The following is a 24,814-nucleotide window of genomic DNA, read 5'->3' on the forward strand; positions in this document are numbered from 1 at the left end:
ATAGCTTGGTCTTAGCCTATTTGTAAGGAGAAACATCATTTAAAATCCATTTTAATTTTTTTAATAACAACTGATGAGCTCCAGTAATAATGTCTTGGTTCTGGCTAACAGTGATACTACAGAATTCTCTTATAGGTATTTTATTAAACAAGCTTTCATTGAACAAGGAAGTGACATTCAGATGGTTTGAAAAAATGGCTTGTACAACAGCAATCTTACATTTGCAACAGATTATGAATATATTTTTCTTTGAATTAGTCCTATAGCATGGGTTCACAGCAGTCGGCATCTTTACTTTCTAAAACGGTCAAGTGTCGATTTGTTTTCCAACTTTTCTTTGGACTTTTTCAGCTCCTGCTCTCTTTCTGTTTGTGCTTGTACAGATTGCCGAATTTCATCCTGTAGAATCACAATAGATAGAAAGTGGTGTGAACAAAGAGCAAATAAGAAACATAAAGAGACTTGTGTTCAACAAAGACTTTCTGACCTCTAGATATATCATTGATCCCTCCAGAAATACTGTCCATTAAACATTTTTGTCTGATTGGTTAAAATATTACATCTTCTATATGAGGCACACAAACAGATACAGAAGAAAAGAAAAAAAATACCCTCTGATCCTCATGGGCGACTTTCCTCTTTCTTTTCTCTATGGCACCAGCCGAGCTTCTTCCTTTCTTCTTTTTCCTTGGTTTAAATTTGTCTTTTGCTAGTGGATCAAAACCCTGAAACAAAGAAAAGACACAAAGTAAGAACTAAGTGACACTAAATTGACAAAAAAGGGAGATAGGGAGGTATCCATCAAAGATACTAGAAAAGGTAGTATCTTCGCAACTATCTTTATTCTTAGAAAATAAATTGTCAATCAATCACTTTTATTTATATATTTATATAACAGGTTGTATCAAAGCACTGAACAGTATAAAGTAGAAGAGTACAATGATGGATGTATAATGACACGACTGAACAATTTGTTGTTAAATGCAGAGACTGTCTCTGTAATAAATTCAATGATAATCACTAGAGGTTAAGTGTCTCCAACTTAGCAAGATAGACGCGACAGCGCCAAGGAACCAAAACCCCATCCATACAAAATGGAGAGAAAAAAAAACCTTTGGAGAAAGAAAGCTGAGGCTACAATTCGCACAGGCTCACCAAAATTGAATACAACAGAATATTGGAAAAACGTCTGATGAGTCTCGATTTCTGCTGTGACATTGGGATGGTAGGGTCAGAATTTAGCGTCAACATGAAAGCATGGATCCATCCTGCCTGGTATCAACGGTTCAGGCTGGTGTTGGTGGTGTAATGGTGTGGGGGATATTTCCTTGGCACACTTTGGCCCCAATAGTACCAACTGAGCATCGTGTCAACGCCACAGCCTATTGCTGACCGTGCCCATCCCTTTATGATCACAGTGTACCAATCTTCTGTTACATCCAGCAGGACAACGCGCCATGTCATAAAGCGTGAATCATCTCAGAATGTTTTTTTTTTTTTGAACATGACAATGAGTTCACTGTACTTATAAAGGCTGTATTTCTTTGATCAAAAATACAGAAAAACAGGAAGACTGAAATATTTCAATTTATAATATTGGTTTTCTTTTTGAATATACTTAAAAACATAATTTATTTCTGTGATACAAAGCTGAATTTTCTGCATCATTACTCCAGTCTTCAGTCTCAAATGATCCTTCAGGAAATCATTCTAATATTTGACTTTTGTTAGGACTCTATGATGAATACTAAGCAAACCTAACAGTTATTAACTTGGTTATTAAACTTACCAATGCTTCAACTCGTTCCTTGTGCCTCTGCTCAAAGCTGGCCTGGTCTACTTTACTCAGCTGTCCTGGGTCCAAACCTATCAGCTCGGGCTGCACCTTCTCTAGCAGAGCCTTGACCTCCCACTCCTGTCTCTGTTTATAGCTGCGGTATGGGTTGGAATCAAGAGCATCAAAATTGGCTTCCCCTGCACCTGAAGAGGCACAAATAGTAATAGGAGAAGACATTCAATCCTACAGCAATGCAATATACTGAAAGAAGCAGAATAAAAATGCACATTGTGTGTATTGTGTGTGCCAGTTCGTACACTGCATTTTTGCCAAATTTAAAGCAATAAATAAAAGTGAACAATACATAAATATGTCCTCTATATCTAAGGCCAAATCCCAATTGCATTTTACGCCCCTTTCCCTTCCCCGTTCCAGAGCGTCTTGTCATGTTTGGCAACTGAGCTCATTTGGTCATCATCTATAATAAAGTGTGTAAACCTCCTTCCTGTCTTACCTGGTACAATCATGCTAGTGAAGCCCTCTCCGTGTCCGATTCCCAGAACATCTTCAAAGGGGCAGTATGCAAGACCCCAAATTTGCCCTCGAAGGCGGTGAGCCATGTAGGGTTTGGAGACAGGACTGCTTCCCAAAACATTCTGATAAACCTGAGAATACAAACATACCACTCCATCTTTGTGACTGTAATTATCAGTATCATAATATTGCAATATTCCATTGCTTTTTAGGAAACTTCTAAGCTACTCATGTACATCTTCAGGACAGCAAGCATACATGTCATGTACTTCATGCAGATTCTTTGTCCCTTTCAAATGATATCTATATAAATCTTAGCAAAAAATAAATGCAAAAATTGAAACACGAAAACAGTATTTTCCAGTCAAGATGGTAAATAGATTCTTTTTACCAAGTTCAAGGAGAAACCCATATGCAAGTTTGCAGACTATTTTCCGTCTGAGTTAACATAAGTTTGAAAACAAATTACATTAGTTATACTTAATTTTTTCAAATAAAAGGAAACTGAGTAAGATGGTGTAAAAGGTGTTCAGACAATCTGACCCCCATCACTATCAAAGCTGTGTCTAACTCAGTCTGACCTAATGACATGATCACATTATCTCTGCTGTATCTGTAGCTAATGAGCTCTCTGCTCAATCTTCAAATACATGACTAGTGTTTGCAGCGGGCTCAGAACAGCTGAAATCAACATCTGAGAAAAGAGAATGCTCTTTCAAATCCATATCGCTGTGTATGTGTGTGGTCTGCCTAATTGAATTAATGAGCGAAGCAATCATAAACAAGTTTAAAGTGAGTATCTTGTTAATAGTTTGCATTGTACGCATCAGCAAATATTAGCATGTTAGCATGAGTGTTTATACAGCCGCAGCAAAGCAATAGAGCACGTAATGGCTCTGGTTCACCGTACAGTCTTCATGGGTTATTTCTAAGGTCTTGTTTATGTACACTACCTGTACAATATCTCCAGTAGCAACACTGAGCAGTCCTCTCTGGCTTAGAGATAAACAAGAGGCTCCAGCAGGTTGAAAACAGGAGTGAAGAGGTTTAAAAGCTCTGATATCATACACCTTTAGCTTCCTGTCCAGACCCGACGTCACCATGTACCTGCAATAAACAGAACATTTTAGTAGCAAAAATAAATAGAATGCAAGGTATGATCTAGTGCTATGATCGAACACAAAAAAGGACGCTCAAAATATGGCCAAAATAAAGCAGATGACACAAAATGAGCTGCTGCAGAAAAAGTGCTCAAGCCTAAACACACTCATTAGCATATACAGTGGAGCCACCAGCGTTCACATTTTATAGTCTTTGTCATTTTTTCCAAATAAGAGTATTACATGAATACAGTAAATTTTTATTTCCTGTGCACTGACAATATCAACATCGGACACTAAACATCATGGAGTTGCTCTCAGTCATGGAGCACTGTTTCATGTTGTATCCACCAGTGCCACACAGCAAAAACACACACACACGTACATGTGTGTGTATATATATATACATACACACATATATACACATATATACATATATAGCTTCTAGTGCAATAATCTCAGAAAATGTCAATATAAAACACCAGTCTTTTCTATTGATATCATTAGTCGACTCAAAACACTTGAGGAATAGCCAAAGCCCATCACATAAGTGCCAACAATGATCTTCATCTTTAAATATGTATAACAAAACTTCATTAAGGTTTTAAAGCAATCAATTTTAAGCAATGTTCACACTGGGATTTTTTGCTCTACTGTAATATTCCTGTGAGACAGCTGGTCTTATTCTTTAAATCAGGTATAGAAATCAATGTTTCCTTTGTAGTACTCACGTGCCAGTTTTATCCACAGTTAAAGAACGAACAGCGCCCCGATGACACAACATCTTTACGAGGGGCTGTTTCTGGTTGGGTGACCACAGACTGATGGTGCCGTTCGAGTGGCCCAGGTGAACTACTGCATTGTGGGGATTCTGTGCCATCACGTCTAGCCGTCCCATTTTTGTACAGATGGCTGCGATCTCTTTGCCAATCGATACGTCCAGATACTGCAGAAACCCTGTGGCACTCTGAAAGATTATGATGAGTGAATTATTATTGGCATATGGGAAACCTGTTTTAAGGCTGACATACAATAGGGAAAGTATTTTTTTTTTTTTTTTTTTTTTTTTTTTTTACATATTGCAGTTAAAAGCTATACTTCTCAAAATACGTTTCATAATTGAGTAAAATCCTTGTCATATGTACAGTACTGCTGCTGAAGTGTTATGATGAACATGACTAGAAGACAAATTCCCAAATTTTGTGTCCTCTCTTTCTACAATAACAACTACTTCACAGTACTGTAACAGATAATATAGCAAATAATGTATATAAGCTGTATTTTGTCATGCAAAACATTTTTCATTTCTTCCAGTAGCTGGAGTTTTGACTCACCGCTGTGGCGAGTAGGAAGTGGTAGGGTAGAAACTGCATTCTTAAGACGTCATTGAACTTCTTCACACAGTGCAGCTCCACACCTTTAGAGTCATAAATATAGAGCCATCTCTTCTGTGCCACAGCAAACATAGCCTCTGTGTGAAGCCATCTGGAGGTAGAGAAAAGAGAGCAGATTAAAATTTTAACCCCTATACCGGGGAGAAAAAAAACATTATATCTTTATGCATTTTGCTTGTTTACACAACAACAGTGTTTTGGGGACTGTGTAGAGTTATCTGGGAACTGGGCTGATGGTTTTTTTGTTTTTTTTCAAGTTAGAAGCAGAAGAACTATTCCTTTAATTTGGATACACACGTATTCAGAATTGTTGATATATGAACAAAATAAATGTGCATTGGTTAAACCTTTTGATCTTTTATTTAAAAAAAAAAAAAAAAAAAAAAATTAAAAAGCCACAAAAAATAACCTTTCATAGGAGAATAAGAATTTAAAATGTATAACCCTAGAAAGAAAGACAAAAAAAACTTATCTGAATATATATAAATTCACATTTGAGCACGACAGGGTTACAATCACCATAAAATTATTACAATGACAGAAACCAGAGAATATATTTCTGATGTGCAGCAAATTAAAACTGAGCTTCACAAATTAGAAAGTAGCTTTAATGAAAGAACTAGGGCGATAAAAAGTTCCTAGAGCAATAAACAGAGCAATAATTAAAGAGATCCAATCAACAGAAAATGTTACTAAAAATCTAACTAAAAAGCAAAAAATTAGGCCTCAACACTAGACAATAATCCAAAAACAAACCTTAGAAACAGCACAAAAATGGGTAGTTTGTCACAAAACCAAGCTTCTGCTATGGCCATTCAGGTCCTCTGACCTTAACCCTACAGAAGACGACCTGAAGAGAAGCAGCACCAACATTGCACCAAAGCTGTAGGGGAATCGGTCAGTAGCTTTTGAACCAGACAGACACAATTTATTATTAACAATCAAACTTAATACACAAACTGAGTACCAGTATGTCTGAATGAACTCTGCCCCTGATTACCATGGTAACAGGGACACCTCTGTCAGATCAGATCAACTTTATGCATTAATTCTCTTTAAAACAGACACATACTGCAATGGGAAATTACTCCTTTCAATAAGGCCTAGACATTGAGTCCATGAATTTTCTATAATGCATATCCCCAGGTCATTGTGTATACTGTTATTATTTTTGTGTCTTTGGTATTGTATTCTGTTTTATGCATGTTTATGATGGAGCACTAGTTAATATCACTCTTCAAACTGACAGAACGTGAGTCCAAAACTATGCAAGTATTGTGCATGTAACTAAACTAAACAAAGGTTTAGTACTAGTTATAGATCCTGTTCAAATGGTGCTGGTTTACCATCATGCCATCCTTGTACTTTGTGTATTTATGCGAGTTAGCGTTTAGTTAATAAAACGTGCACAAACTGCGTTTCTGGTTTTGCCTTGCAAATTAATGTCCCTTTACAACTGACATCCTTCCTACATGATCTGAGTCTCTGACACCGCAAGAAGGTGGCCACGAAAATATCCCTCCTTAGAGCTTTTATGAATTTACAATGAATGTCCGCTGAACGAACAGATTTGTTGATGGCAATGTAATTCTGATACAGTTACTACTGGCAGCTGATATAAATAATTGGAAATAATCATAATTAATTGTAATTATTTATATACTTTTTAACTTAATGAGCTGATTTGCTACAGAATGGTGGAAAATGCGGGCAATTGTTTAAACAGTATTTGCAAGCAGACTCAATACCAAAAGTATCAAAATCTCAGATGAACACTTGGCCACTTATTGAAACATGAAGAACCTCAAGACTCAGTACTCAACGTCAAATGCAGAAATGCGTTTATGACCTCAAGGTTAGATTATTGTAATGCTTTATTGGGTGGCACGCTTGATAAACAAACTTCAGCTGGTCCAAACCTCAGAGCTAGAGATCTTATTAGAACTAGTATGATCATATTAGCTCGGTTCTGTCAACACTGCACTGGAAACTAAGTGCTGGGCATCCAGCCAGAAGAGAACTGGCCCAGCTGAGCCCGCTTTCTCCCAAAGTTTTCTTTCCTCCATTCTATAATGGATGAGGTTTTGGTTCATTGCTGCTGTCGCCTCTGGCTTGCTTACTTGGGGTACTTAATATCTAGATAATCGTCGATTTGATTAAAGAGACCGTCTCTGCCGTTAATAAATTGATAAATCTTGTCATTATACATCCTATTGTATTCTACCATTTAATATTGTTCAGTGCTTAGATACAATCTGTATTGTTACAAGTGCTATATAAATAAAAGTGATTTATTGACTGATTGACTAATAAGGTTCCAGAACAGATCTGTCTGATTTTGGGCAAATAAATCAGTACTTCATCATTGCTGACTGTCTAATGAGTCTTTGCCGCCTAACATAGGATTAATTAACACACTCTCATCAATAAGACTTTTGTTTTACATGACTTTTTATCTCAAAGGACCTGGATTTTCTATTTATGAACAAAACTAGGATTAAAATGGGTGAGTTTGTACCACCGGATTGCACGTGGAGGTGGCTCGGCCATGTTTTTAAACAGAAATGCTGTCTCTTCAGGTTTTGAGGTACAACATGTTCAGATTGATATGGTACGTCCAATTCTTTGTGTTTCTATTTACCGTCCTCCCCGTTTTAATAATGACTTTTTAGATGATTCTGCTGACTTGATTTTTGGTCTTAATCTCCATTTTAATTAGTTTGGCCTGAAACCTCATGATGATCATGACTTTGACCTTACCCATTGCTCTAAATCTGTAACCTTAGCTGCAAGGAACAGCTAAGCTAACAAACCTTGGAACAGTGGTTTAGTACTAGTTATAGATCCTGTTATAAACCACGCTGATGGTTTACAGGAGGGTAACTGACTTTCTCTGCTTTTCCTGATGGTATACCATCAAATCTTCATTGAAACAGTATTTAAGCGCATTGAGTCATTGCCATAAATCTAAACATGATTCAGTTAGCTGTTAAAAGTATCCCAAGTTTAAAGAATCATAAAACCCTTTTTCATCCCTGGTCTTTTATACCTTAGATCTGAAAGAGACTCCAGAAATGAACATGAAAAACTGTGGAAAAGTCACAGTGTAGAGGGTGGGAAGAGGGGAGAAAACAGCTGATAAAACACAGACCTAAACAACACATTATACAGACTTACTAATATTTGTCATATTAAATATTGTAGCAGTCATGTTCACAGAATTGATTAGAGTGTGAAGCTCTTTCATGGGATGCAGAATACAGCGCAGTGACATTCATTCTCATATCGTTCTCTCTGTGTGTAACATACGCCATCAGAAAAATTTGGTATTGATCATTTAATGGAAATCTGTAGTACCCTTAAAAGTACTGAGTTCGGTACTCAACCTGCTAATAATGGCTGCTAAAACATCATAAGAATATGTGCAAAAAAATCTAATAATAGAGCTTAACAAATGGGCACTCACTTGACATCATTCACCGTCTCCATGACGTTCATCTCACACGTGAGGTCTTTGGTTTGCCAGTCGATGCAGGCCACATGACCTTTCTTTCCACCCACCAGTAGATGCCTGTTGCAGACAAACACAATAAATAATTAATAAAATACACTGAAAAATGCAATGATTTCGATTAACTTTTCCTTATAATGAAATAATGAGTTGGATTAAGATGCCCAATGAGTCCTCAAGTAAATGTTCTGAGATGTTTTTAATTGTACAATTTTAAACAAGGTTCTCAGATGGTATAGCACAAGAAAACAGACATATACAAGATTTAAAGGGGTGGGGTTTTTTTTGGCTTGATTGTAACACGTTAAAACAAACACATTTTCACATAATTTTCCTTTATTCCACACCACCCTGCCCTTCTGATCATTTCCTGTTTTTGTGAAACCCCTCCCTCAGAAGCGGGCTCTGATTGGTTAACTAGCCCAGTGTGTCGTGATTGGCTACACTGCCTCTAGAGCGTGTCTGAACTTCCTGTCCCTCAGGTCATTTGCTCTGGTTGTATTGTAAGCAGTGACATTATCTATTAATCTATCTTATCAATTTAGGCCCTAATGAGTCGCAGAGGATATTAGTGAAGCACATCTCTTAATGGTATGTTTTTGTTTGTTGATGTTGCATACTTTCAGATGCTTTTAATATACGTTTTCATCATGATTAAATCTGTAATACAGTATGGCAACCACACACACACTTCCACAATTCTTAAAGCTATGTGAACATAAGTATAAATGGAACAATTCATTTGAGCTGATCTGAGCTGATCTTTTGTCCATCTCTAGTCTTCTCTTCCTCTTCTCATGGCCTCAGCCCTCGTTGCATGTTCCCGGGGGTGGGCTTTCTGGGATCTACACTAAGAATCGTCTGTTTTTATCATTCTTTAGCACATACCGTCCGGTTTTGCTGTAGTCAAGCCTATATGGGCCAAACTGGGATAGATGCAAATTGAAGTACTGTCAGGAGAGAGGAAAGAAAATACAACTAATCACACACAGAGTCCTTCAGTACATAACAACTAGGAAATCAAAACAAATATTTTAAACTACATTTGCATATGTTTGCTCATGTTAAACATATAATATTTGATAGATTTGCAGTATAAAGCAGAAATAGTATATTTTAAGAATAGTCCTGCAGTGCTTTTACAAAAGCATATACAAAAACTAAAAAGTTCTATGGACAACAAATACTGCAACATATTTCCACTGATAAATATTAAGAAGGTAAGCCTTCTACCTGTTCTCTTTTTTAATAACCTGAATAACCTCATTCTTATACTGAACACAAAATCTGTTATGATACGGTCACATACATATATGATGCACTGAAAGCATACAGTAATCTTAAAATTAGATAGAAGTGCAAACAGATTAAGAAAAGTCTGATTAATTGGTCAAAAGTTATAAAACATTAATGCTAATATTATTCTCAAAGAAACAATGAAGACCTTCATCCTGGTATCCACATGCCGTGTTCAAACAGAAACATGCTGTTCATTTACTGGTATGTGACTTCTTTAATCATTTCAATTAGTCAAACCTTTTATGACCGTTTACGACCTCTTAATGGTGTTTATTAACTTGGTTCATTTCAACAATGTTTTTTTTTTTACAAAATCAAAAAAGCTAATAACACACAGCAGTGTTTAAAACGGTTGACCTATCACCTTTGATCCAGAAGTGATGTCAACTGCATCTGCTATGTCATCTTGAGAGATTGTGTTTGTGTCTTCATCCTCGTCTCCTTCCAGGAAGCTGATGACAGACAGACAGACAGTGAAGAGCTCTTGTGTGTATTTCAAGATGAATACAATAAGAATAGTTTAACACACAAGCAGTCCAAGCTGACATTTAGCTGTATATCTGTGGTAAACAGCTCTTTAAGGGGTGTAACTGCTCACGTATTTGTAGTGCTATCAAACAATCGTAAAGATAAACAAAGAAGCTTGCATTTGCCGTCTGCCTAAAAATGAGTGTGCCTGAGTGTTCCTCTTTTTTAACTGAACCCTTGATACAAAAATGTTTTCAATAACACTTTCCACAAAATGCGTTTTTGCTGTCTTTATATTAAATAACGTGACCCTGCTGTCCTATCAGCATCACCAACTAAAAAGCACATATCAGTGAACCACTCTTCATAGCACAAAAGTCACATGGACTTCTTGAGCTTCTTTTAACAGTCACAGTCTATGTATATAAACAGAGCAGCTCGGACGTCCACAGTCTCCATTCTCACTTTGTATTATAAGATGTAATTTCTTTTAATACGCCTGAGGGTTTACATTCAATATGGAAGAAGAAGAAGAAGAAGAAAAAAAAGAATGTAAACTGCATTACCCAGCATCCTCTGGAAGTAAGAGGTCATATCGCGCAGCCTGTTTCTGAGCGTGTTCAGACATGGCCTCTGAGAACGCAATGGCATCTTTCAGTATTTCACGGGCTTTTGAAGGCTGACACAAAAAAACAGGTTTTAACGTTTTACTTTAAACATGAAAAGCCCTCATTTTACTGAATCAGATTCTGTTGTTTGGATGTGTGCTCACATCTTAATACGCAAGCAGTGGCAACAGGGGTTTAAAGTTTGTTGTATGAAATGAAGACAAGAAAGGCTGACTATACAATGCCATTCCATACATGTAGCATAAACTTTAAGCAATCACAAGTACTGAAAAACATTCTATACCCAATTTATCTTCAGGACTAGATTGTAAATGACTGTAAAGGGTTAGGGTTATGCAAAAGTTAAAATTCTGTCATCAATTACTCACCCTCATGTTGTTTCAAACCTGTTAGATCCTCATTCATTTTCAAAATCAAATTAAGATATTTCTGATGAATTCTGAAGGCTCTCAGAGCCTCTCATAGAGATCGAGGATCCTTAAACAATGCAGCAAATTTATTGTTAAAAATCCATGTGACATCAGTTGTTCAATGGTCATTTTCAAAGCTACAAGAATACTTTTTGTGCAAAAAAACCAAACAAAAATAACCATTTTATTCATTATTTGTCATTTCCATGTGATGTGTTTTGTTAATAAGCCTGCTTTAGAGAGCACCAACATTTATAAGCACTTTTAGGCATGTTAGGAGTTAATAAAGTGGTCTGTTGCAGATATTTATATATAAACTTCGTCAAAACTAAGCATTTGAGTGTTTGTATTTTTATGTGCTTTTTTTTTCTATAAAGATCTGGCAACACTTGTGTGGTACAATGTAACGTTAACTTTAAGCCTACTTAAGTATACACTCAAGTATGTAACTAAAATCCCTTAGGCCACGTTTATATTTCACTTTAGGCCAGGTTGACATTTTTGCCATTATTTTACAGTACAGTATTATTTTACAGATGGCCAGATCTGTTCTGACAGACTTGCAGTGTGTTAGATGCTAAATGAGACCGTTGTTAACTGAAGTGGTGAAGGGCAGAGGACGTTCAGACCAGCTTAGTCTGACAAGAAGGGTTTCAATCCTGTGGATTCTCTGTTAGAAAAGTCTAACATGAAGCTATGACAGATTTGCCTCTTTTTTAAATGTGTTGTACTAAATGTGTTAATACTTAGGGGTTTTAAACAAGATTCAATACATTTAACACTACCAGTCAAACATGTTTGGACAGTAAGAATTTACATTTAAATTTTTTTTTAATCCAAAATACAGCAAATAAAAAATACACCTGGGTGAACCACTTTATCTTCTCTAAAAGCATCCCGTGACGTGCACAGCGGACATAAACCACACTTTCAATAAACGCAAAAATCTATCCAGTTGTGAAGTTTTTTTGTGTTGACAAATATTTTGCGTTGTCTTAACAGGATTCCAACACATTTAAGTTTGTATTAAATGCAGAGACAGTCTGTGCAATCAAACCGACGACAACCGCTAGAAAGTAAGTGTCCTAAGAAGCCAGAGGTGACGGCGGCAAGGAAGTAAAACCTCCATCCGGGACCCAGGCTTCACGAGCACACTAACATGATTGCACGTTCTTTATCATGCAAGATTCCATACAGCTCTTTTATTGATGAGCAACACGCTCACATCCAGTTTCAGTCTTTCAATTCCATTCTAAAAGACTATTCTTATAACTCATCCCTCCAAGACTTAAACGGCAAACAACATGTACGTGTATCTCTGCACTTATCAGTTTCCTGCCAGGTTTCAAGCACACGCGTCTAAACCTCAACAGTTCACGTGTGATGAAGGATGAAGAAAGGTCTCCCAGGTTTGATGACATGAGGGTGAGGAATGACTGCACTTTCCTTAAATCGGTGTACTATATTACTATTTTACTACCTTGCCATATATAGCGAAAAAATGTATATGGATGTAACATAACATTATATGCAATTTTACTTAAACATTTGTGTTAAAAGATCAAGGTAAGGTTTTTAACTAGTGCTTAAAAACTTGACTATTAAACACTTCTGAAGTGTTTGTATAAAAACAATACACCACTTTGTTCATAATACCTAACTAAGTGGATTTGCAAAGGTTGCAAGTATAACGTTTTTTATGTAGAACTTAATTTTAACTTACCACTTCACATTTCTCTCCTCTCTGAAACTTCTGGAGTTGTTTTTGTGGTATAGGAGCCTCACCAGGAAAAGGGTCCTTTTTCTAAACCAATGAGAAGAGCCGTCAGATCTGGTCAAACTAGGCCAGACAATTATTAGAGATAATAATGGTGCTTTTTAAACGTCATTCAATTTTGCCATCCAAATATGGGAAATTTCTTCTTTAAATCAGTGGCTCCTACATTATTTCAAGTTAGTCCTTTTAGTGATTTTATTTCAGCTAAGAGAATAACATTTCTATTCTGAGAGCTACATTTTTGTAGTCCAAAACCCAGAAGTTTAATCTTCGTGAAGTATTTGGGTTTTTGAATGGGCTCGTGATTAATTGTCTAAAATAAAGTGTGATTAACACAAGCTTATGATCATTTCAGATTTTATTCCACAACATAAAATACTTTATCAGTGAAGCCAACTCCTTGTTAGCAAACAAAGTCATTCCAAATTATGGAAATATAACCAATCATTATTGAAAAATTTAAATTCAAACCAAAGACCAACAAATAGAAAGACAACGCTAGTTTTAGAGGATCAACTTTATTATTATTATTTTTTTATGAATATGTAGACAAAGACCAAAGAATAGAGAACATTAGTGCTGGATAGTACTTTTATTTTATAAGAAATAAAAAGAAAACAAGTAGCTAGAATATAATTAGAAAACACTCTTAGAAAAAAGGTTCTTTGGGGTTCTATATAACCGCAAACTCGTGACAAAAAGGTTCTATATGAAGTGAATTATTATTCTGAGGAAAATAAACTTAAAATGTATATTTGCACTGAATTGACCTTTTCGTCGATGAGGTAAGAACATGTTTGCAAGTTCTTTGTCATCACTGTCAGACTGCTGTTATAAACATGAATTCAAACCAAAAAGGAAAAGAGAAAGGAGCTGATGGAGATGTTTTTCTGTGGACAACTGAGTATTTGGTGTTCACAGTTATAGCATAGTGAAATAGAAATATTTGTTTTGCTGAAGTAATTGTATGTTATTCAAAACCAAGTATCTGGTTGTTGTAGATGTTCAGAGAGCACTGTAAAAAGTTTTAGCACCCCTTCTTCTTCTTATTATTATTATTATTAGTGCTGAGAGGGAGTCAGAGCTGCTGCAAAACAGTAACACAAAAGGTATATTTATTTTTCTGAACAGTATCATCTTAAGTTACTGAGATCTTTTTTTCTATTTATCAGGCACGTTCTTATGATTGCTTGATCAATAAATGAATATTTTAAAGAGTCGTGGCAGGTCTGGACTGGGGACTGCAGCATCTACATCCAGATGAAAACACTTTCCACAGGTCTAATGAACGTCCGTCTCAGGATATCAGCTCCACCTGCCGTAAAGTCAGGATGTGTCACTGACCAATAACTAAGTGATTTTATTGTTGAACTGCTTAACTGATCATACAATTAATATTTAATGCTTATGAATAAGAAAATACTAGTTACTTGTGTAGCTCCCTTTTCAGAAACATGGGCTTCAATAACCTTTATGGGTTACAGAACTAGGGAAAGGTGCAGCACGCAAACAAGTCTTAAAACCACTCCTTGGTTTATAGGAGAAGGTTTATTTAAAACCTTTTATTTAAGGTAAAGTGTAATGACCTGCTGGTGAGAAGCAAAATAAGAACGTCATTAATAACTATTTGATGATAAACTTTTCACATTCTAATTTTAAATCTTTTTTATTATTCCTCTTGCAAGTTAACATTTGGTCTGTGTGTGGTTTCTAGAACTAGCGAGTAAGACGGAGGAGGCTGATTCTTCTTGATTCTAGTGACCTCTAATAAGTCGTAAGATGAGCAGAGGTTGTCTGAGATCTTAAGTCCATGCTGTCCTGTGATATTAGTCCCACGCTAACGGGCATCTCTTTGGAGAGCGTTTTCCAGTGTCACGGCTTGGCTTTTTGGGGTTTTTTTTCCTTTTTATCTATCTACTGCAAAAAATGGAGGCTGCAAAGTATTTGATTTATATTTCACTATACACCATACTAATATACAGTTTGCACTTCCATAAAAATAGTCTAGAATTTCTGAGAAAATATCTGGTGGATGACTGCAACAATATCAATGTGGCATAACCGTAAAAAACTAACAAATAACTGATCTTATTTAAAAAAGGTGAAATTCCCAATAAAAGCCCAGAAGTAGGGGGACAGCGCTAGAAAACACCTCCTTTAATGATGGATTCTTCTTCCTAACTCACGTCTCAATATCAGGTGAGTGAAATAAACCGTCCAGATCACACTAAATAAGGCCCGCAGTGCGTGTCATAGTGATCTCATTAGAGATAAAGGCTGTGTCCATTAACATTTCAATATTAGAAACTTGACTAGAATGAAAAAACTATATTAATACTAATAATAATGTGAATCATATTTTCGTAGTCCAGTGTTTATTCTTATCTGTTGAATCTTCTACTGACTCAGCTAGCGTAAGCATCAGTAAGCATTTTATTCATTATTAGAAAAACGTAATTATATACAGGAAAATTCACGTGGAATGAAATCTAATAATCTAAACTGAGAGAACTCCAATAAAATCTATTTACACCATGATTTCAATACAAACCACGTGTACATTTTAAAATACCAACTGTATGCTTTTAAAACAAGCTTTTAGTAAACTACTGTGAAAATATATCGCTTGGAAATAGAAAAAGAAACCACTCTTACCTCCAAAGGTTTAACATTCCTCTTCCTCTTGAATGCTCTTTCTTTCTCTGTTGGTTCTCTCTGGTTCTCCGTGACTCCTTCAGGTTCTTCCTCCGGTCTCTTTTGACTTTGGTCTGTTTTATCTGTTTCTTCCCAATAACGTTTTGGAGGCTGAGTAAGAAAAAGGCAGTCACATTCATAAATGTTTTTCAATCAGGAGAGAATATCTTCCTGGGGAAACAATTATAAATTTGCCTGCCTGGTATACTTTATTTAGACTGTTTACCTTGTTCGGTAAATAAAAAAGACTAAATGTAGTTCTTAGAAGTGTCTGCAGATGCTGGTTAGTACTTTCACTTTACTTCGGCTCTGTTTCCACAATGAATTAGGACGCGTTTTCAGTAGTCAAAACTATTTTATTTCTACGGCATAATATTAAAATATATTTTTTAAAAGAACGTCATTAATCAATAAGACTTTTTCATTATAATATTGTGACGTACGCATCCGTCTGTAAAAATATCCAAGTCATTGAAACTCCTAGGATTATCATATAAACAAAGTAATCACATTTAATTTTACATTTATTCAGTACAGCCGAGTGTAACTGTTAATAGTTTTTTGTTGTTTTTGCCTGACAACATATTTATGTACGTAAACAATCGACATCAATAAAAACATGATGCCGATCAAATCTGACTCTGTAGCCAAAGCAATAAATTGTGATAATAACCTTTTTCATGTTCATTTTGTCCACGTGTGTATTCTCTAGCATCTCCGGCGTGACCGAAAGGCCTGTGTGGTCTTCTTCTTCTTCTTCTTCTTCTTCTTCTTCTTCTTCTTCTTCTTCTTCACCGATTGATCGCCGACATCAAAGCAGCTCAAAGGCACAGCACTGCCCCCTGTCGAGCTGGAGGGGGATATTCTTACCTGGAAGGGCTACAGATAGGCTTTAGTCTGGATGATTTTACCTATAGCGCTTAACGTTTTAAATTATTTGTTATTCATTCATTTATGTTGGAGTACAAAGCTGACCAAAATAGTAAAAAATATATTGCCATTACTTTTTGTCATATAGCTGTATATTTGAATTTAAAAAAATCTTTAGACCTTTGTTACTAGTAAGTGTTTCATGTTATTTATGCTAAGTGATACTGCCAAATAACAAACTATTCGGAATAATTTTAAATAATTTATGCACAGAATCTCCAACGCTTAGACACACACACACACACACACACACACACACACACACACACACACACACACACACACACATCTAGATTCAGCATATAAATCTCAAAAGCTTAATGATGCATGCTGGGTACTAGCACAGTATAAACCTCACCCATAACTCCCAGCATGCATTGAGAAATTAATAAATTATGCCCCTAAAGATTTTTACCTTATTTTCTCCTCATTCTTTCTATGTGCTTTTATTTTTGCTCTTGTTTTTGTGTTGAGTTTCAGTAACAGGTTTTGAAATGTTAAATGAAATACATTGAGGTAATGTGGATTTTTGTAAATTAATTTATTTCAAGTAGTCTTACATGCACAAAATAATGCCTTTTTGAATCATTTACCATACGGATAGCTTTATCCACAATGGATAGTAAAGCAGATTATTTTTTTGTGAACAAAAAAACCCCCATCATGATCTTGCTTAATAAATCATAAATCGTGATGATGTACCCACCTTAGTTAATGTCTACTCGTTTATCATTCATGAAAGACTTGGAACATGTAAGTTCTTAATAACTAATGAGATATTAATGCATAATTCACACACATTCACACTCTTACTGTAAAGCATTAGCCTTATGTAAAGTGTTCATTTCTCTGAAACATGTCTATAGGAACGAGGAAGAAGGAAGAGCTTTTATGCAAATAAATGGCAAACAAATGACAAAGTAACTGCGTTACAGAGTAGCTTTCTCTTGATGGTCTATTTAAGAAAAGTTGATTAAGTGCAGCTGTATTATATAAAGCATATGTTAGAAGGAAAGAGGGCAATAAACACAACGCTCACGTTCAATGTGTTTAAATTTGTCAACCACCTACCATTTATTATGTAAGTTTGTAAGAACAACAACGGCAAAAAAACAACTTCTATAACATGAATGGATAATGACAGTGTCTCATAAAAACAAAATATATTATTTTCAGTTACAAAATGTTTTGCATTAAACTTTGGAAAGCCGTAAGAGTCAATGACATACATTATTCAAACGATTTTACTATGAACATTGTTTTTAATAATAATATAAATTCTGTCAAGATGTTGTAAAACACAGAAGCAAAAGCTACATATGATGTAAACTGAGTAAAAGGCCACAGATAAATGTGAAGCTGTAAAAGTTACTCGTATAAACCGCTTACATTTCAATCTATAATCTAAGATAGGCTTTAGTGTATACTTTTTAGTGGTAGTTGTATATAAAAATACAAAAGGAACATTACAGTGTATTTGAATATTCAGTGCACAGACTGTAATTCATTGGTTATTAAGTTGTTTGCTGGGCTGCAAGACACCATTAGAAAAACTCCAGGGGTTTCAAAGTAAAAAATATTATAAATAATAAAATGTAAAAAAAATCTCAGATATGTAATATATAGATAACCAGTTTGTACAATACATTCTAAATATGGCATCAATACATTTAGCCAATACTGTAAAGATTTTCCCCAAATGACTGACTTTGATGCAGTACTCTATAAAAGTGTCTCTCAAACTTTCTACAGTGGTGTAAACATTCGGAGGCATTTAAAGGGTCCCCTCTTACACCACCATTATGGGTCAAGAGGTAACGGGTTCAAGTCAAATCTTTATGAATTTCTTTGTTCTGCTGAACACAAAGGAAGGTTAGGGTAACTAGGCTGCTTTAGGTAAATATTGACTGTAATAGTATTTTTTTTTCCTACTATGGAAGTCAATGGTGACCGAAAATAGCCTGTTACAGACTTTCTTCAGAATATCTTCCTTAGTGTTCGGCAGAACAAATAAATTCATAAATGTTTGGAACTAGATGAGGGTGAGTCGTGGAAGAACTATTCCTCTAAATTGATTTACCTTTGTTTTTCTAACCTTATTAAGTGTATGTTTGAAGTCATTTTCCTAAAGTGTATTATTAAATAAAGCAATAAATTATGGTAAAACAAAGTGATACTTGTAAATGTAAAAGGTGGAGGTGAGTGCGGCGTCATGTCATTCAGTAAGGAGGCTGTAGTCATGGGTTGTTAACTGCTGACTTTCTGAACAGTGTTGCCAGATTTCCGATCAATTGGGCCGTTTTGAATTTGTTTGTGTCTGTAAATATTGACTTGGGCAGGTGGGGAAAATTTGGGCAAGTTTGGGGTCTTTTTTCCGGTATTCAAACATAAATTATATAGATTATTTGCTTAACACGGTGAAATTATGGAGTGAGAGGTACATGCATTATTGTTATTTGTTTTCTGCATTTACATTTCGACGGTTGACATTAAAATGATGCACGTGTTTTTCTAGGGTATCGTTATTTTCTTAATATCTGGCAATTCTCTTTATTTTCCCAGATTTATCTAGCATTATATTTGTATAATTTTGTTTTATGGAGTTAAAAATGGCTCTTATCAATCTTGTGATACTTGTGAAAATTTGGATTTATATTTTTTATTATTTTGACAGTTAAAAATGTGGGCGTGTTTTTGTGAACTTTTGGGAAGGAAATCATCCATCCAATCTGGCAACACTGTCTCTGAATTGTTCAAAGTTAATGTCACAGAGACACACACCAGTTCTGTTGCAGATTTCGGTGGACCTATTATTATTTAGTTGTAAGACATAACACACAATATTGACAATATTGTTTTGAAAATGAATGCTACATTCAAAATGTTCACTTATTACCTTTTTTGTTGTTATTTAAAAAGTCACATTTACAATTTGGATATTTAGGCAAAATTGCATTCCTGTATTTTGAACATAAAAAACTTTAAATGGCACTGATTTATTTCTGTATCTGTATCAACAAAGTTTTCTTAAGTCGATCTCAGTGTAGTCTGTCAACATTTGTTCTTTCTGCTATTAAGTGAAGATATAATGAACAGCAGCGTATTTAGTGGCATCGTATCATCGTGGATGCAGTCAGTTTGGACCACAAAATATGAGGTAATTTGATGTCATCTGACTGTTTCCTGTTTTTATACTCGAAGCAGCATTTTGGTTTGATTGATTTTAACGTTACTTTAAGTTGCTGTAGAACACGTACCCCCATCTGAGAACCACTGCTCTATAAGGCACAATCCAGTACATAAAAATGCAGTTATTGCTATAATCTTTTAAAAGACACAGTCAGGCAAAATTGAGTACTTTATAATGGAATTAATAGATATCAATTTAAAAGTAATTTGAACAAAATTCACCAAGAATATGTTGCCATGTATAGTGGGCTTACTTTGTTTTTACCCCCAAATTAAATAACCTTTTTCCCCCTCACACATTTCCACAGAATTCTCATTGCCATAATGCAACACATATGTACATACATGCATACATACAGTCAGGTCCATAAATATTGGGACTTTAACACAATTTTAACATTTTTATACACCACCACAATGGACTTGAAATGAAATGAACAAGATTTAACTCAGCTTTAATTTGAGGGTATTTACATCCAAATCAGTCGAACGATGTAGGAATTACAACAGTTTGCATATGTGTCTCTTCACATCACTTGTCACTTGTTAAGGGACCAAAAGTAATGATTCTTTCAGCTGTTCCATGGCCAGGTATGTGTTATTCCCTCATTATCCCAATTACAATGAGCAGATAAAAGGTCCATTTCAAGTGTGCGACTTGCATTTGGAATCTGTTACTGTCAACTCTCAAGATGAGATCCAAAGAGCTGTCACTATCAGTGAAGTAAGCCATCATTAGGAAGAAGAAACAAAACAAACCCATTGGAGAGATAGCAAAAACATTAGGAGTGGCCAAAACAACTGTTTAAAACATTCTCAAAAAGAAGGAACGCACCAGTGAGCTCAGCGACACCAAAAGACCCGGAAGACAATGGAAAACAAGTATGGCGGATGACTGAAGAATTCAACACCCTTCACAACAGTTGACCAGATCAAGAACACTCTCCAGGAAGTAGGTGTATGTGTGTCGAAGTCAACAATCAAGAGAAGACTTCACCAAAGTGAATACAGAGGGTTCACCGCAAGATGTAAACCATTGGTGAGCCTCAAAAACAGGAAGGCCAAACGACATCTAAAAAAGCCTTCATAGTTCTGTAACAACATGTTATGGACAGATGAGACCAAGATCGATTTGTACCAGAGTGATGGGAAGAGAAGCGTACGGAGGAGAGGAACTAGGCAGACCCCCTCATCAGTGAATAGTCGTGGTAGTGTCATGGCGTGGGCATGTATGGCTGCAAATGGAACTGGTTTTCTTGTATTTATTGATGAAGTGACGGCTGACAAAAGCAGCAGGATGTATTCTGAAGTGTTTTGGGCAATATTATCTGTGGAATGTTATTTAATGGCCAAGTCGATCACCTGACCTCAATCCGATTCACTTGCTGAAGACAAAACTGAAGGGAAAATGCCCCAAGAACAAGCAGGAACTGAATCTGGTGATGTCTACGCATTCCAGACTTTAGGCTGTAATTGACTGCAAAGGATTTTCAACCAAGTATTAAAAAGTGAAAGTTTGATTAGGGATTATTATTCTGTCCCATTACTTTTGGTCCCTTAACAATTGGGAGGCACATATGCAAACTGTTGTAATTCCTACACCATTCACCTGATTTGGATGTAATACGCCCAAATTAAAGCTGACAGTCTGCAGTTAAATCAAATCCATTGTGGTCGTGTATAGAGCCAAAAATGTTAGAATTGTGTCAATGTCCCAATATTTATGGACCTGACTGTACATGTGCACACACAGTGTTTTTGTGGAAAACCAAAGTCATGATATAAATTGTCGTAATTTATTTTGTTTTAAAGCCAAATATAATTTTGTATTTTTTCCTCTTCAGCTGAAATTATTTTATGAGATTCACTTACATAATTAACATGAGAAAGTAACTGTGCTATGAAAGCTTGGAGTGTGGTCAGAACTCCTCCTCTTCTGAACTCAGATGACTCTGTTTCTTACGAACATTCCAGTGTAAACATTGGGCCAGGCTCTCGAACCAGTCGTTCACAGGGTCACGGAAACAGATGGAAGGAACGGGGAAACATGATGTTGTGATGGTAATGCTGTAAAACATAGAGGATTATTATAAAAAAGCCAAAAACAAAACAAGAATTTTCAAAATGTGAACTCAAATGTAAACATGACAAAGTTTATCAGTGAGCATTTATTTTAAATGATTGGCCAGTAGCTCCTGAAAACAATATTACAAAGACTGGAGAAATGTGATGTATTTTTGTACTTCTACCAGTCAATCGTGATGGGTTGGCAAGCACAGTGGGTCAACGTAATCACCCTTCTAAATAAAACAGCTATTTGATTCATGACACCAAGTACTCTTATTCTTAAACTTATTTCCTAAAAAAGTGTTATATACAAATATTTTACTACCTTTAGTCTGTTTTGAAAGGTCATTTGTTTGCACTTAAGTTAAAGGGGACCTATTACGCAAAATCCAAAGCGAGGGTTGTTCGAAAATAAATGCGTGTTAGGAGTATGTGAACACAGCCACCCTAAAATTGTGAAAATCCACACACTACTTATTTTTAAACCGGATCAGGGAGTATGTTGTTTTAATTCTACATCACATAGCTTTGATTCTGCCCATGCTGGCTGACTGACAGTCGTGCAATGCCATAGTTTTCAGCGGGTGCAGGACACTGTACTCCATTTTCTTCTTACTCAAGTAACTATAATGTCAGCAATGTCTTGCCAACAACTCCCGGTGCTCTGTGTTTGTATATAAGACTGAACAAAAGAGTCTTCATTCTCTCCCAACATCTGAGCCACTGAAGGTGCAGTGGATTACTTCTATATTTAAAGTAATGCACCTTAAAACCTATAAACAAATGTACCTGACTTCCTTTGTTTGTAATGTAGAACAGGATGAAATGAGTAAAACTGTCAGCAAGCCAGCAGAGGGAGCTCTTACCTCCGGATGATCTGTGTTCACTCCCTCTGCTGCTACTTCCTGTTGTGGCTCTATAAATAGTGTAGCAGGCCCTCACCTGCAGGTTGCATTGTTTGATTGTCTGTTTATTTGCTTCTAATTAGCCTAGCGTTTCCCTTGTTATAGATTCTTTGGTTTTGACCCTGCCTGTCTTTTGATACTTTGATTGTTTGCTGCCTGACCTGACCTCTGCCTGTTTTTGGATTTTGTTGTTGCCTTGCCTCTTACACTCCTGTTTGCTGTGATTTGATGCCTGCCTGCTTTGACCATGCCTTTGCTCAATAAAAGCCAGCGAATGGATCCGCACGCCTCAGACCCCTCAATCATTACAAAAACGTGTAATAAAAAAAACAACAAACAAAAAAACCTTAATGTTTACAACTAAGCACAAATATAAATGAGAGTGCAGTAAAGAGGTGTTAAAAAAGGGACATCATTTCCTGTAACTTTCACAACTCTGAGAGATAATTCCTCCAATTTAAAGGCAGAATATAGTATGGTAACAGGGTTGACGCAAGATTTATTGACACACATTTAATGCTGTAGAATTAAGTAACTACTTAGTATGAATAAAATGTTGCCGAAACAAAAGTACTATAAAATTATTTTTATAATTATTACTTTGTACTATAAACTTTAGACTAATTTGGACAAGAAGAAATCATGATTTTCATCCATTTAAGATACTTTTTAAATATATTATTATAATGTTATGGACTGTAACATCTTGTAATTCATAACATTTAGTAAAGAATAATAATAAATGAATTAAAATGATAAAAAAATATAACCATTTGGAAAAAATATTATGATTTTGGACACCAAATGTACCTGAAATTATAGAATAACCCATATAGCTGTGTGCCAGAGCATGTTGATGTGTCATGTTGTAAATAAGCTGAGTACAGTTAGAGATTGTGGTGTATAAGATTAATATATATATATATATATATATATATATATATATACTGTTTAGTTTTTTCCACAGACTGCTTCTTTTTTATGTCTTAACACCTCAATGTATCGCCACGAGACATTGGATTTAATTTGGTTACTGTTACGTGACCGCGTTTGTTTCTGTTTCTCTCCTCCTCTTCTCTGTGATTTGGTAATTTTGGTGATGTCTTTTCTGTTGTTATTATTTGCTGCTGTGTTTTCATTAGGTTTTTTTATTGGTTGACCTGACCGTCTGTCAAGATCTGGATGTCCAATCAGAAGCAGCGGTGCAGCATTTAAACGGAGCGGTGTTCATGCTTCAGGAGGGCGGTGGAGTTGTTGCTAGCTTCCCCGGACTTCATTTGTGCTGTGGTCCCTCTGTCTGTGTACTAGCCGAGCGGTTTCGTTTTGAGTACTATTGTCAAACATCAAGAGATGATCAGATTTTCCTGAGAGAAGAGTGAGGAAAGGATGTCACATGACACAGATACTCCAACACGTAGGTGTCTCCATGTTAAACACACTAGGTTAGGAGCGGGTGCTGCTTTGTGTATTTATGTTTCAGTTAGAATAGTTTAGTTACGGCGTGAGGTTATTTCTCCTGGTTATGTGCGTCCTTATTTAACCTAGACCGTCACACCACTAGGGGACGTAACAGTTTTACTCTCAGAGCCTTGGAGTGTTTGCTACCCATTGACTTCCATAATATGACTCCAACGGTTTGAGTAAAAAAAAAAAACGTTCTACTGAAGAAACAAAGTCACCTACATCTTGGATGCCCTGTGGGTAAGCAGATAAACATAATTTTTTTTTTTCTGTGAACTATTCCTTTAAATTCCTTTAATTATGTTGTTGTTGTTTTTTTATATTTTATATTTAGTATAGTATATTAACATTTAAACATTTAAATTGTTATATACTTTAATTGTTTTACTAGCTATATCTGTAGATTTTATTTTAGGCATATCGTGATAATTTAAGAAGGCTAAAGTGATCAGACATAGTTTATGATCAAGCTCTCTGTCTGCTGCTGGCTGCTTGGTCCTTACTTTAAAAAACAACTTATATTTAATGAACAAAAAATGCTCCAAATATTTTTCTAAATGAACTTGAATCATTTTTAAATCAAAAACGAAAAGAAATATTATAATTTGCCATTACACACAAAAACCAAAACAATTAATAGCCGAAACAGGAAGAGGGAAAAATAGAGGT

At 35.7% G+C, this 24,814-nt stretch overlaps 2 protein-coding genes across 4 annotated transcripts in view; both read right to left on the minus strand.

Moving 5' to 3' along the window:
• Positions 1-124: 124 nt before the first annotated feature.
• Positions 125-16,405, minus strand: wdr46 (WD repeat domain 46). The gene is made up of 14 exons (XM_043232030.1): positions 16,267-16,405; positions 15,555-15,704; positions 12,846-12,926; positions 10,650-10,762; positions 9,980-10,067; positions 9,205-9,266; positions 8,272-8,376; positions 4,746-4,896; positions 4,143-4,378; positions 3,265-3,418; positions 2,292-2,442; positions 1,790-1,980; positions 612-725; positions 125-399 (listed from the first exon to the last, which is right to left on the minus strand). The coding sequence occupies exons 1-14, from the start codon at positions 16,306-16,308 to the stop codon at positions 292-294; spliced, it is 1,746 nt and encodes a 581-aa protein (XP_043087965.1). The 5' UTR covers positions 16,309-16,405; the 3' UTR covers positions 125-291.
• Positions 16,406-17,568: 1,163 nt separating this feature from the next.
• nadka (NAD kinase a) overlaps positions 17,569-24,814 on the minus strand; it is a 53,219-nt gene continuing 45,973 nt past the window's right edge. For all 3 annotated transcript variants that reach the window (XM_043232032.1, XM_043232035.1, XM_043232031.1), the window contains one exon: positions 17,569-21,779. In XM_043232032.1, the coding sequence (XP_043087967.1) occupies positions 21,632-21,779 (148 nt within the window). In that variant the 3' untranslated portion in view covers positions 17,569-21,631. The remainder of the gene's footprint in view (positions 21,780-24,814) is intronic.

The sequence above is a fragment of the Puntigrus tetrazona genome, unplaced genomic scaffold (genome assembly GCF_018831695.1).
Source record: "Puntigrus tetrazona isolate hp1 unplaced genomic scaffold, ASM1883169v1 S000000495, whole genome shotgun sequence".
Lineage (NCBI taxonomy): Eukaryota > Metazoa > Chordata > Actinopteri > Cypriniformes > Cyprinidae > Puntigrus > Puntigrus tetrazona.